At 45.0% G+C, this 14,957-nt stretch overlaps 1 protein-coding gene and 1 pseudogene across 2 annotated transcripts; one reads left to right on the top strand and one right to left on the bottom strand.

Moving 5' to 3' along the window:
* Positions 1-1,126: 1,126 nt before the first annotated feature.
* Positions 1,127-12,660, top strand: LOC311108725 (large ribosomal subunit protein bL19m-like). Its single transcript, XM_084151455.1, has 6 exons — positions 1,127-1,239; positions 1,507-1,630; positions 1,885-2,003; positions 7,830-7,964; positions 9,804-9,985; positions 11,885-12,660. Exons 1-6 carry the CDS (start codon positions 1,161-1,163, stop codon positions 12,104-12,106), a joined length of 861 nt encoding a protein of 286 aa, XP_084007581.1. The 5' UTR covers positions 1,127-1,160; the 3' UTR covers positions 12,107-12,660.
* LOC311108565 (E3 ubiquitin-protein ligase TRIM35-like) lies at positions 4,119-7,611 on the bottom strand (annotated as a pseudogene). The gene is made up of 2 exons: positions 6,460-7,611; positions 4,119-4,127 (listed from the first exon to the last, which is right to left on the bottom strand). The product of its transcript is annotated as an E3 ubiquitin-protein ligase TRIM35-like (transcript).
* Positions 12,661-14,957: the final 2,297 nt, after the last annotated feature.

Raw genomic sequence — 14,957 nt, 5'->3', positions numbered from 1 at the left:
CGTGGAAGTGGCTGGCTGGCCCACCTGTAGGAGCGGTATCCGCATGGTCTCAAAGCCCTGGTTCCGGCGCGCTGCATCAGTAAAGTCACTGGGTGGACAACCACTATATTACAAGCGATTATAACCATTTTTGTATCCCATTCAGAAATATAATATAATAACTTTATTTCTTCCCAGAGGCAACTTCGGTTCTGGCATTCGGATTAGATAATAATAAAAAACATAACACCACAATTCAAAGATGACAGGTACCCAAACAGATGCATTAAACAAGATAAATACAAAGTCATTAGAAAAGATGTACCCCACATTAGTCAATCTATGGAATTGAAAACAATTTTACATGCACTCTCGCATAGAACTGAGATTGTTGTAGAATGTCACTAGCCTGCTTGTGAGAAGGCTGACTCTTGGCCAGCGTTTCCCAAACTCGATCCTGGGGACCCCAAGGCGTGCTGGTGCACATTTAGTTTTTTTTGCCATAGCGCTACACAACTGATTTAAATAATAGAGCCATTATCAAGCATTTATTATTTGATTCAATGCCAGGGCAAACATGTAATGTGCACCCCTTGGGGTCCCCGGGACCGAGTTTGGGAAAACCTGACCAAGAGGCATGGTTTAAACCTGGCTTTGGCTGTTCCTCTTTAATTGTTACATTGATGGAATCCCTCAGGACCTAGTTGGAAATGCTCCCTGGTTTGCATTGGGGTTTGGATGCAGGGTGCTTCTCAAGAAAGTGGGTATAGTGTAGCACCTGTATGGTATACTGCCTCTACCAAGAGGCCCAGGCTTTTATGTCACAGTGTAGGGCAGGCTACTCCCCCTGTAACCACAGGGCAGTGGTTCAAGCTCTCCTTCAGTGGATCCTCCTCATTGCTACAGCACAGTAGGTTATTTCTTCAGCATTGGAATCAACTGAAATGACTATGACTGATTGAAATGCTGAAATGATTCAACACCACCATCCTCCTCTTCCTCCTTCTCCCCCTCCTCCTCCTCCTCCTCCTCATTTTTGTTGGTGGCTCTTTGATGTAGCCTATGTCTTTAGTGACATCGTGTGGACGAACGGATGATGTGCATGTTGCGTCTCTTGAAACACTTAACCCTTTTCGGCTTCCGTAATAATTCACATGTGACAGCGAAGGTCAGCTTCCAATATGGCTTCTTGCACACGAAGGCTTGACAAAGTTATGTGTTCAATAAGGTTGTTACGGAATATACAACAGCAAAATGAACGTAAGTCACATGGAATTATAAAATAAGTGTAGCTCGAAGGGTTGCTATCAATCAGTTGGGCATTCCTTAGCTAGATTTAGCCAAAATTGCCCTAGACGTTGCTAGCTAGCTACGTTAGCTAACGGTAGTTATGTTAGCCAGCTAGCCACCCACTGTGTTACAAAATTACATTGTTTTTAGCTAGATAGCTAGCTGCTGTTCTAGTTCGAGATGGCTATTGAAATGTTTAATATTATAAACAGACTGAGTCTTTTGTTTCTTCCTTAGGTTTCTTGTCCACATCTATGCGTCGCCTCGCGCAGGAGAGTGACGGTGGCAAGCCAACAAAATTCACCCCTCCACCAAAACCTGTCATCATTGACAAAACACAGTCCGAGGCTTCACTGCGAAAGTAAGTAAAGACATTCTAGTTAACAAACTGTGTTCATAACACTGAAAACATGGTGATGTGATGCTAGCCTGGTCCTATAATTGGTGTTCTTGCCAACACCATTGCTGTCATTGCCAAACCAAACATTGGCATGATAACACAAACTGTGATGTGATTTATAGTAACTGTTTCCTTTTGCAATTCCTCTTGTTTTATCAGCAATTATGCGACATAATATCATTCCATTCCTGCTTTGGTTCTGTTTTTTAATACAGGTTCCTGAGTCCAGAATTCATCCCACCCCGACAGAGAATAAACCCATTGAAGTTCTCCATTGAGCGCAAAGACATGATCCAGAGGAGGAAAGTGCTCAACATTCCAGAGTTTTATGTTGGTAAGAGACCTTTTGAGATAGTTGGTTTATAAATGAGACTTCAATACACACCATCCTATCTAGGCTACTAACAAGGTCTTGAAAAGCATTCTGCCTTCTCCCTACAGTTATCAGCCATTAACTTTGCCTACGACTGCCTCATGAACTACAATCCCGACGCTGTGTTTTAACGTTTAGAAACGTCAATAATCATCGCTTACGATACAGCACAGGTGGTCGGTCCCCTCTTGTCTTCTGTCTGTTTTCCGTAAACTTCAAGCTCTAACATGGAGATATGGCCGTGTGTTGTAACACTAACCCTATCAAGGTGTGTATCAATTTAACCCTTTTCTTGCTGATATGAAAGATAAGGTCCTTATGCTTCCAATACCATACCGCAAGCGACATGTGTTAATGTTCAGGTTGAGCACCGGGGAGCTTAACAAAACTCCCCCCTACAGAAGACGCCTTCGTCCAATGACTCTTATGTGTAATGTAATGGAACTGAGAGTCATGATCAAGGGCCAGGCTACTAGCCAGCCCTGTACAGAACAGAGTCTATTGAAAGCTCCATTCAACGACCCATGCTGAAAATGAGTGTGATATTCTGTTGCAAAAAAGCTACTTTCATTCAGTAGTTATTGTAAAGCTGTTATTGGATTGCTAATGTAACAGGCTTCACGCTGCTGCTTAGCAGAATTGCTTCCTTGCTCACAACATCCTTACCCGTACTTGATCTGGCACTCTCTACCTCGCCAATACACGTGACCAACCATTTGACAATTAACAAACCAGTTATGCCACCGAAAAGGATCTGTGTGATGGCACATCGAACTTATGAGACAGTCTTATCTCTGTTACACAAACATCCTCCTCTTCTTTCCGTGTGGGTCTCATTTTGCAAAAATAAAGGATGAAGTTATAGAAGGATTTTGAGTGCCCACTGCCACCTAGCGATCACGTTGGATGGCCTCCATTTTTTGATATAGGTTTACTTGAACAGGGACAATGTTTTATATATATACTGAACAAAAATATAAACGCAACATGTAAAGTGCTGGTCCCATGTTTCATGAGCTGAAATAAAAGATCCCAGAAATGTTCCATAGGCACTAAAAGCTTATTTCTCTCAAATTTTGTGGACAAATGTGTTTACATCCCTGTTAGAGAGCATTTCTCCTTTGCCAAGATAATCCATCCACCTGACAGGTGTGGCATATCAAGAAGCTGATTAAACAGCACGATCATTACACAGGTGCACCTTGTGCTGGGGACAATAAAAGGCCACTATTAAATGTGCAGTTTTTGTCACACAACGCCATGCCACAGATTCCTCAAATTTTGAGGGAGCGTGCAATTGGCATGCTGACTGCAGTAATGTCCACCAGAGCTTTTGCCAGGGCATTTAATGTTCATTTCTCTACCATAAGCCGCCTTCAACGTCATTTTAGAGAATTTAGCAGTACATCCAACCGGCCTCACAACCGCAGACCACGTGTAACCTTGCCAGCCCAGGACCTCCACATCCGGCTTCTTCACCTGCTGGATCGTCTGAGACCAGCCACCCAGACAGCTGATGAAATTGAGTATTTCTGTCTGTAATAAAGCCCTTTTGTTGGGAAAAACTCATTCTGATTGGCTGGGCCTGGCTCCCAAGTGGGTGGGCCTATGCCCTTCCGGGCCCACCCATGGCTGCGCCCCTGCCCATCATGTGAAATCCATAAATTAGGGCCTAATTTATTTATTTCAATTTACTGATTTCATTATATGAACTGTAACTCAGTAAAATTGTTGCATGTTGCGTTTATATTTTTGTTCAGTAGGTTTATTTGAACAGGGACAATGTACAACAAAAACACAAGTCTCAGTACACTTGATGAGTTGTTCCATATTTAGCTAACAGCTCATTTCCAGAGGTAACCGTGTGTGCAGGATTATTTATTTTTCTATAAAGAGGTAACTTTAATTTCGGTCAGTATTCCAACATCAGGAATTCATCTCTTAATTTCCCAACAACATTAATTTAAAAAAAAACAAATAAACATTGCCAACTCCTGCCATCCCTCGTGACATAATGAAAACACCTAGCTTTGTTTAATTATTAATTAATTATCAGTGTATTTGAAGATATAATTTTCAGGAAGTCTGTTTATTGGGACACAAACATCAGGTGCTAAACTAAGTATGGACAGAATAAAAAAAGTACAAAATATATTTAAAATAACAAAAACATTGATGGAAATATGAATACCAGCATACTATAAATATTACTTTGAATAAATCAATTAGGCTTCAACAATGCTCCACATAGCCGCAGTATCAGGTGCATGTTGCGTCCAGTTTGGCAATGTATCCCCTACAAGCCACAGCCAATGTAAATCGGCACGATAAAGGCAATAAGTAATGCAACGTAAATGTATTTACATTCTGTACCTTTAAACCATTTTATATTTACATTCTATGATCATTATAAACAGTGTCATATTAATTTAGATGTCGGATCAATGTTTGACATGTGAGATGTGTCACGTTTAAGCAATAAGGCCAGAGGGACTGTGGTATATGGCCAATATACCACGGCTATGGGCTGTTCTTAAGCACGACGCAACGTGGAGTGCCTGGATACAGCCCTTAGCCGTGGTATATTGGTCATATACCACAAACCCCTGAGGTGCCTTATTGCTATTATAAACTGGTAACCAACGTAATTAGAGCAGTAAAAATACATTTTTTGTCATACTGGTGGTATACGGTCTGATATATCACGGCTGTTAGCCAATCAGCATTCAGGGCTCGAACCAACCAGTTTATAATATGTATTGTAGTTGGTGGAGGAAGGTCCTCTCCACTCCCTCTGAGTATTTTACACCACTGACTCATTTACACAATGGAAACACCTGGTTCAGACAGAGGCAGTATCGACTGATACAGAGACCTTCCCTGGTAAGATCCTCTGTGAATTTATAGTAGAGATGAATGGAAAGACTGTCTCTTTTAAGGTGTGTTTGAACGTGTGTAGTTTAGTGTTATCGACTGGATCAACAAACGAAAGCTCTCCCTTTTTCCAGTCCAGCTGTATTCTGATTATTTGGGGCTTTCTCACTTGGAATGGAGTCGATGGTCCTCTGTAGCTCAGCTGGTAGAGCACGGCGCTTGTAACGCAAAGGTAGTGGGTTCAATCCCCGGGACCACCCATACACAAAAATGTATGCACGCATGACTGTAAGTCGCTTTGGATAAAAGCGTCTGCTAAATGGCATATTATTATGGACTTCCTGACGAGCCGCCCCCCAGGGGGCCTCAACACGGGTCCTCAGGGGTGCGTGCTCAGTCCCCTCCTGTACTCCCTGTTCACCCATGACTGCATGACCAGGCACGACTCCAACACCATCATTAAGTTTGCCGACGACACAACAGTGGTAGGCCTGATCACCGACAACGATGAGACAGCCAATAGGGAGGAGGTCAGAGACCTGGCCGTGTGGTGCCAGGATAACAACCTCTCCCTCAACGTGATCAAGACAAAGGAGATGATTGTGGACTGCAGGAAAAAAAAGAGGACTGAGCACGCCCCCATTCTCATCGACGGGGCTGTAGTGGAACAGGTTGAGAGCTTCAAGTTCCTTGGTGTCCACATCACCAACGAACTATCATGGTCCAAACACACCAAGACAGTCGTGAAGAGGGCACGACAAAACCTATTCCCCCTCAGGAGACTGAAAAGATTTGGCATGGGTCCTCAGATCCTCAAAAAGTTCTACAGCTGCATCATCGAGAGCATCCTGACTGGTTGCATCACCGCCTGGTATGGCAACTACTTGGCCTCCGACCGCAAGGCACTACAGAGGGTAGTGCGTACGGCCCAGTACATCACTGGGGCCAAGCTTCCTGCCATACAGGACCTCTATACCAGGCGGTGTCAGAGGAAGGCCCTAAAAATGGTCAAAGACTCAAGCCACCCAAGTCATAGACTGTTCTCTCTGCTACCGCACAGCAAGCGGTACCGGAGCGCCAAGTCCAAAAGGCTTCTCAACAGCTTCTACCCCCAAGCCATAAGACTCCTGAACAGCTAATCATTGCTACCTGGACTATTTGCACTGCCCCCCCCACCCCATCCCCCTCTTTTACGCTGCTGCTACTCTGTTTACTATTTATGCATAGTCACTTTAACTCTACCCACATGTACATATGACATCAATTACCTCGACTAGCCGGTGCCCCCGCACATTGACTCTGTACCGGTACCCCCCCCTGTATATAGCCTCCCTACTGTTCTTTTATTTTACTGCTGCTATTTGCTTTTATTTTCTATTTTTCTTTAATTAACACTTTTTTATTTTACATTTTTCATAAAAAGAAAACTACATTGTTGGTTAAGGGCTTGTAAGTAAGCATTTCACTGTAATGTCTACACCTGCTGTATTCGGCGCATGTGGCAAATACATTTAGATTTGATTTGATAATATTCACCTCTTACAAACTCCACACCCCAGGATCCAAATTCAAAGCCACTGTCTCCCTTCCTCTGGACGGGCTGCAAGGCTACACCCAGGACCCAGCCTGTATTTTATCCAACCGCAATGTCCCAGCTATATGTCCCTGAGCTAAAGCCCTCCGAGCCGAAGGCCACAAAGGGGTCATCAAATCTCTCTAGGTTGTCAGGATAATGCTGCGGCTCATCACTGTATCTCACACTGGTCAGATCCTCAGACAGGATGAGACCTATTCCTGCAGTGTTGGGGTCCAGAATCACAGGGATGTATTTAACCATTCCCTGCATCTTCTCCCAGACTCTGAACTGCAGGTTGCCCAGGTGCTTTGCCACATCGATCAGAGCTCCTGTAACCTTCTGTGGATTTCGCAGTGTGCACTGGGATCTTTTCACCATGGCCTTGTAGTTCTGCAGGAATGATACATCTTCATCTCCTAACTCCTCTATGGCTCTGATTGTGTCTGAAAGAGATGATATCTCTCTGCTCATCTCCTTAATCATCTTCTTCATCTTTGAACTCTTCTGCTCCTCTTCCTTCCTCAGTGCAGCTATCCTGGCCTCCTCTTCATCTTGTAGAAACTGGTGAAGCTTCTCAAACTCCTTCTTAATTTTCCTCGCTGTGTGCTGGGCCTGACTCTTAATGTGCCCTGCTGTGTGATTACAGATCAGTTTAACTGCGTTGAAGACCTCCAGCTTCTTCTTTAATGGCTTCAGTGCGGTCTTAACTTCCTCCTTATGATCCATTGCAGCTTCATCTATGGGGATGCAGTCATGCTTTTTATGTTTCTTTGAATCCCGACACACCACCCAGGTGGGCTGTTTGTCATCCAGACAGAATAGTTTTAGTTTCTCACGGTGTTGACTGCAGAGCACCTCAGACTCTGATGAAGCTCTCTGACTTTTCTCCTCTAAGAAGGCCTCGCACAGGTTCTTTAAAACCAGGTTACATGGAGGGTTGTCCATTGACATTATTTTCCGGCACATTGGACATTCCTGAGTTCCCTTCTATTTCCAGAATTATTTCAGACAAACTTTGCAGAAGCTGTGTGTACATGACAGGAAAACTGGCTCCTTGAAGATGTCACAGCACACAGGACAGCAGAGATCCTCCTCGGGGAGGGAAGGTTCAGAGGTCATTGTTTCATCACCACCATATCTCCTGTAATGGCTCCATTTCAGAATAAGGCTGTAATGTAACGAAATGTGGAAAAGGGGAAGGGGTCTGAATATTTTCTGAATGCACTGTATATCTCGTCACATTATGAGGAGAGATACTGGCATTTCCTCTATCTTTTTGAAGGAGTTATCAAATGAATGTGTTGATTATGACTTAAAGCAGCCGTTGTGTTTTGCAGGAAGTGTCTTAGCTGTGACCACGGCTGACCCTCATGCCAGCGGCAAAACCAACCACTTTATGGGCATCTGCATCCAGAGAGGTGGCCATGGACTGGGAGCCACATTTGTCCTGAGGAATATCATCGACGGCCAGGGTGGGGATAATCATGAAGTACACAAAAGTTCTCATGTGAAGAGTGTGTATGTGTGTGTGTTTTTGCACCGCCAAGACTCTTTGTTAATTCAGTTGTATAAGAGGTTATATTGCTTCCTGGATAAATATCTCAGTTGGATGAGTGTGACTGAAACATCAGTTTCAGTCTGAAGTGTAGAACCTCAATTTCCATTGATTTAGTGCATGGGTGGCCAACACTCTTCCTGGAGAGCTACTGGGTAGGCAGGCTTTCACTCTCTCCTGGTTAGCAGCAAATTATACTGAACAACAATATAAACGCAACATGCAAAGTGTTGGTTTCATGAGCTGAAATAAAAGATCCCAGAAATGTTCTATATGCACAAAAAGCTTATTTCTCTCAAATTTTGTGCACAAATTTGTTTACATCCCTGTTAGTGAGCATTTCTCCTTTGCCAAAATAATCCATCCACCTGACAGGTGTGGCATATCAAGAAGTTGATTCAACAGCATGATCATTACACAGGTGCACCTTGTGCTGGGGACAATAAAAGGCCACTGTAAAATGTGCAGTTTTTGTCACAACACAATGCCACAGATGTCTCAAGTTTTGAGGGAGCGTGCAATTGGCATGCTGACTGCAGGAATGTCCACCAGAGCTGTTGCCAGAAATGTGATGTTAATTACTCTACCGTAAGCTGCCTCCAACGTCATTTTAGAGAATTTGGCAGTATGTCCAACCGGCCTCACAACCACAGACCACGTGTAACCACGCCAGCCCAGGACCTCCACATCCGGCTTCTTCCCTGCGGGATCGTCTGAGATTAGCCACCTGGGCAGCTGATGAAACTGTGGGTTTGCACAACCGAAGGATTTCTGCACAAACTGTTAGACGTCCTCACCAGGGTCTTGACCTGACTGCAGTTCGGCGTCATAAGCGACTTCAGTGGGCATATGCTTGTCGTGTCATTCATCCTCCGCCGTCATGTTTCAGCATGATAATGCACGGTCCCATGTCACAAGGATCTGCACACAATTCCTTGAAGCTGAAAATGTCCCAGTTCTTCCATGGCCTGCATACTCACCATACATGACACCCATTGAGCATGTTTGGGATGCTCTGGATTGACGTGTACGACAGCGTGTTCCAGTTCCCACCAATATCCAGCAACTTCACACAGCCATTGAAGAGGAGTGAGACAACATTCCACAACCAACAGCCTGGTCAACTTTATGCGAAAGAGATGTGTCGCGCTGCGTGAGGCAAATGGTGGTCACACCAGATACTGACTGGTTTTCTGATCCACAGAAATCCACACCCCTACCTTTTTTTAAGGTATCTGTGACCAACAGATGCATATCTGTATTCCCAGTCATGTGAAATCAATAGATTAGGGCCTAATGATTTTATTTCTATTGACTGATTTCCTTCTATGAACTGTAACTCAGTAAAACCTTTGAAATTATTGCATGTTGGTTTTATATTTTTGTTCAGTGTTGTAGAATCAGGTGTTCTAGATTAGGATTGTAGTGAAATCCAGCAGAAGGGTAAATCCAGGACAAGGTTTGGGCAGACTTGGTTTATTGTGTGCCTGTGACCTCTGAGTAAAGGCCAGGGGTGGCAAACTCACTTCCTGGAGGGCTTTGTCTGCTGGTTGTTGTTACTTCCTTTCAATTCGTGTCCAATTAAGTCCTGTTAGCACAGCTGAAAACTGGCATTCCAGTCCTGGAGGGCCGAGCGTCTGCAGGTTTCGATCCTCCTTTGTACTTGATCCATCAATTAAGGTCACTGATTAGTTAGGAACTCCCCTAACCTGGTTGGCAATGATAACCATTGGCTGTGTATCTCTCTCTCCCTCAGGAGTTGAGATCTGCTATGAGATGTACAGCCCGCGGCTGCAGCAGCTGGAGGTCCTGAAGCTGGAGAAGAGGCTGGACAACAATCTGATGTACCTGAGAGATGCCCTGCCCGAGTACAGCACCGTGGACTTGGACATGAAGCCCGTGCCCCACTCTGTCACCGGGGACGTGCCCATCAATAAAGTAAATGGCTAGCTTCCGCTCTCTCATAACACATAGTTATTATTCAATCAATTAATCATCTTGACCTCTGAATAGACAGCAGATATGGCAGTTAGCTCAGCTCAAATCAAACTTGAGTTCTTTATTATGTTTAACACAATGCTGAGACACTTAATATTTAGACCTATGTTTCACTTAACAACTGAAGTCTGTTAACATAACATGGAAGTGGCCTTTGTTTTATAAAGAACATGTATTGCTAACAACATGATTGGTACAGATTCATTACCCGAGGCCTGTCTGTACAGAGCAGTATTGGTTTGACCTCCACTACCGTTCAAAAGTTTGGGGTCACTTAGAAATTTAATTTTTTTTGGATCAGAAATACAGTGTAGACATTGTTAATGTTGTAAATGGCTATTGTAGCTGGAAACTGCTGATTGTTAATGGAATATCTACATAGGCATACAGAGGCCCATTTATCAGCAACCATCAGTCCTGTGTTCCAATGGCACGTTGTGTTTGCTAATCCAAGTTTATCATTTTAAAAGGCTAATTGATCATTAGAAAACCCTCTTGCAATTATGTTAGCACAGCTGAAAACTGTTGTGCTGATTAAGAAGCAATAAAACTGGCATTCTTGAGACTAGTTGTGTATCTGGAGCATCAGCAATTGTGGTTTCGATTGCAGGCTCAAAATGGCCAGAAACAAATAACTTTCTTCTGAAACTCGTCAGTCTATTCTTGTTCTGAGAAATGAAGTCTATTCCATGCGAGAAATTGCCAAGAAACTGAAGATCTCGTACAACGCTGTGTACTACTCCCTTCACAGAACAGCGCAAACTGGCTCTAACCAGAATAGAAAGAGGAGTGGGAGTCCCCGGTGCACAACTGAGTGAGAGGACAAATACATTAGTGTCTAGTTTGAGAAACAGACGCCTCATATGTCCTCAACTGGCAGCTTCATTAAATAGTACCCGCAAAACACCAGTCTCAATATCAACAGTGAAGAGGCGACTCCGGGATGCTGACCTTCTAGGCAGAGTTGCAAAGAAAAAGCCATATCTCAGACTGGCCAATAAAAATAAAAGATTAAGATGGGCAAAAGAACACAGACACTGGACAGAGGAAGATTGGAAAAAAGTGTTATGGACAGACGAATCAAAGTTTGAGGTGTTCGGATCACAAAGAAGAACATTTGTGAGACGCAGACCAAATGAAAAGATGCTGGAGGAGTGCTTGATGCCAGCTGTCAAGCATGGTGGAGGCAATGTGATGGTCTGGGGGTGCTTTGGTGGTGGTAAAGTGGGAGATTTGTACAGGGTAAAAGGGATCTTGAAGAAGGAAGGCTATCACTCCATTTTGCAGCGCCATGCCATACCCTGTGGACGGCGCTTGATTGGAGCCAATTTCCTCCTACAACAGGACAATGAACCAAAGCACAGCTCCAAACTATGCAAGAACTATTTAGGGAAGAAGCAGTCAGCTGGTATTCTGTTTATAATGGAGTGGCCAGCACAGTCATCGGATCTCAACCCTATTGAGCTGTTGTGGGAGCAGCTTGACTGTATGGTACGTAAGAAGTGTCCATTAAGCCAATCCAACTTGTGGGAGGTGCTTCAGGAAGCATGGTGTGAAATCTCTACAGATTACCTCAACAAATTGACAACTAAAATGCCAAAGGTCTGCAAGGCTGTAATTGCTGCAAATGGAGGATTCTTTGACGAAAGCAAAGTTTGAAGGACACTATTATTATTTCAATTAAAAATCATTATTTCTAACCTTGTCAATGACTACATTTCCTATTCATTTTGCTATATTTCCTATTCAAACTAATTTCATGTATGTTTTCATGGAAAACAAGGACATTTCTAAGTGACCCCAAACTTCTGAACAGTGTATATCTCTCTCCCCCTCTAGACCAGAGTGCGTATGCGTCCCAAGCCATGGTCCAAGCGCTGGGAGCGGCCCAAGTACAACGTGCAGGGCATCCGCTTCGACCTGTGCCTGTCACCCGAGAAGCTGGAGCACGCCCAGACGTGGGAGGAGCCCTGGCGGGAGCATGACATGCTGAAGGAGTACGACACCACGGCCCTGGAGGAGCGCATCCTCAAGGAGGTGCAGACTGAGATGAGCAAGTGAAAATGCCCCAAACCCCTCACCCCAACCCTCTCTCAACCAGGGGTGGGCAGTTCCGGTAAGCGGGTGGGCAGTTCCGGTAAGCGGGTGGGCAGCTCCGGTAAGCGGGTGGGCAGTTCCAGTAAGCAGGTGGGTAGCAGTGTTTGCTGGTTTTCCTGTCAAATCAATAAATGACGTAAAGTTTGCGAAGCCAAATCTACATTATTCACTCCATGAGCAATTAGTAACATGAATAGATCGATGAAGTGGCTGAGAGAGAGATGAAAAGCACCAGACAGTGCTGCCTCTAAGGAACAGTGTTCAGCCACCCCTGTCAAGCTCTTTCAACACTTGATGGCGCTCGGTCATCCACCTGCCTCCATGTACATGATGTCTGGTGAGAGGTGGAGAGGAACATTGAGGAGTCTGAATCTCCCAAGGACAATGTTGGAACCGTCTGCATAGCTGTGGTTACCTGCTTGCTTCATCGTATCTTGTATTGTATGTCTGGAAAAGTGTGTTTGCATATCAATGTGCAGTTGCAAGTATCCATTTCTAAATTAAAAAGCTATTAAATATTTGTTTCCCTTGTCCTTTTAATAGATGGTGTATGATGTTGTAGGATACTTGAATGGTCCCATTTTTCTAGACACAATTTCTGTTTTATAATGCATTGATTTCAATTGTGACAGGGCCGAAACACTTGACCTTGAGAAATAGTCTGTAATCATGTTAAGTGTGGATTAGTGATAGTTGGACGCTGAAAGTGATCTCAGAGGAACTGAGTGTTGACATTGAAGCACAGCACAGAGCTGTACTAATGACCATTCAGTATTAATGATGACCGAAAGAACCATATAAGGACAGCCTCAGCAGGACACCTTAAACCTCATTTGGAGTTCCTGTGTGGTCTTCAGTCAATGGAGCAGTGTGCCAGCCCAGAGAGAAGGGCTATGTCCCAAATTCTCATAGTACATCCTAATTGGTATGTCTTTTGTGTACACAAAAAATAGTAAGTTAAGCAGTTTGCAAAATGTATCAAATTTGAGTCGGCTTTAAATGCCAGGATGTTGTACTCACTTTCCTTTTCAGGATAGAGTAAAAGCCTGTAGCTCTCCAGGTAGATGGTTGGCCAGCCCTGCTCTACCTCATCATATTCAAATAAGAAACTGTGCCACGTTGACCTTTTTGTGTTTTAGTTAACTGTGCAAAGTTACAAGGAGCTTTCAGTTGTTCAGTTGTTGGTGAGGGAGGCCCTGCTCTCTCCGCTCCCAGATGCTTAGTCCATTTCATTCCGATCTCCTCTGCATTTTTGTAGCCATTTGCTACAGCCTGTCAACTATGCCTCTGCCTATCCCTGTTCTCTCCTCTCTGCACAGGCTACACAAACGCACCACACCGCGTGGCTGCTGCCTCTCCAACCTGGTGGTCCCTGCACGCACCACCCACGTGGAGTTCCAGGTCGCAGGCAGCCTCTGGAACTGCCGTTCTGCTGCCAACAAAGCTGACTTCATCCCAGCCTATGCCAACCTCCAGTCCCTCGACTTCCTGGCGCTGACGGAAACATGGATCACCACTGAAAACACCGCTACTCCTACTGCTCTCTCCTCGTCTGACCATGTGTTCTCGCATACCCCGAGAGCATCTGGTCAGAGGGGTGGTGGTACAGGAATCCTCATCTCTCCCAAGTGGACATTCTCAATTTTTCCCCTAACCCATCTGTCTATCTCCTCATTTGAATTCCATGCTGTCACAGTCACTAGCCCATTTAAGCTTAATATCCTTGTCATCTATCGCCCTCCAGGTTCCCTTGGAGAGTTCATCAATGAGCTTGACGCCTTGATAAGTTCCTTCCCTGAGGATGGCTCACCCCTCACAGTTTTGGGGGATTTCAACCTCCCTATGTCCACATTTGACTCATTTCTCTCTGCCTCCTTCTTTCCACTCCTCTCCTCTTTTGACCTCACCCTCTCACCGTCCCCCCCTACTCACAAGGCAGGCAATACGCTTGACCTCATCTTCACTAGATGCTGCTCCTCTACTAATCTCACTGCAACTCCCCTCCATGTCTCCGACCACTACTTTGTTTCCTTTTCTCTCTCACTCTCCTCCCACACTACTCACTCTGCCCCTACACAGATGGTAATGCGCCGCCGCAACCTTCGCTCTCTCTCTCCCACTACTCTCTCCTCTTCCATCCTATCATCTCTTCCCTCTGCTCAATCCTTCTCCCTCCAATCTCCTGATTCTGCCTCCTCAACCCTCCTCTCCTCCCTTTCTGCATCCTTTGACTCTCTGTGTCCCCTATCCTCCCGGCCGGCTCGGTCCTCCCCTCCAGCTCCGTGGCTTGATGACTCATTGCGAGCTCACAGAACAGAGCTCCGGGCAGCGGAGCGGAAATGGAAGAAAACTAAACTCCCTGCCGACCTGGCATCTTTTCACTCCCTCCTCTCTACATTTTCTTCATCTGTTTCTGCTGCTAAGGCCACCTTCTACCACTCTAAATTCCAAGCATCTGCCTCTAACCCTAGGAAGCTCTTTGCCACATTTTCCTCCCTCCTGAATCCTCCCCCCCCCCCCCCCCCCTCCTCTCTCTCTGTGGATGACTTCGTCAACCACTTTGAAAAGAAGGTTGACGACATCCGATCCTCGTTTGTTAAGTCTAATGACACTGCTGGTCCTGCTCACACTGCCCTACCCTATGCTTTGACTTCTTTCTCCCCTCTCTCTCCAGATAAAATCCTGCGACTTGTGACTGCAGGCCGCCCAACAACCTGCCCGCTTGACCCCATCCCCTCCTCCCTTCTCCAGACCATCTCCGGTGACCTTCTCCCCTACCTCACCTCGCTGATCAACTCATCCTTGACCGCTGGCC

The sequence above is a fragment of the Coregonus lavaretus genome (assembly GCF_964263955.1).
Source record: "Coregonus lavaretus genome assembly, chromosome: 33".
In the NCBI taxonomy this organism is placed as follows: domain Eukaryota; kingdom Metazoa; phylum Chordata; class Actinopteri; order Salmoniformes; family Salmonidae; genus Coregonus; species Coregonus lavaretus.
This window is presented reverse-complemented; position numbering and strand designations above follow the sequence as displayed.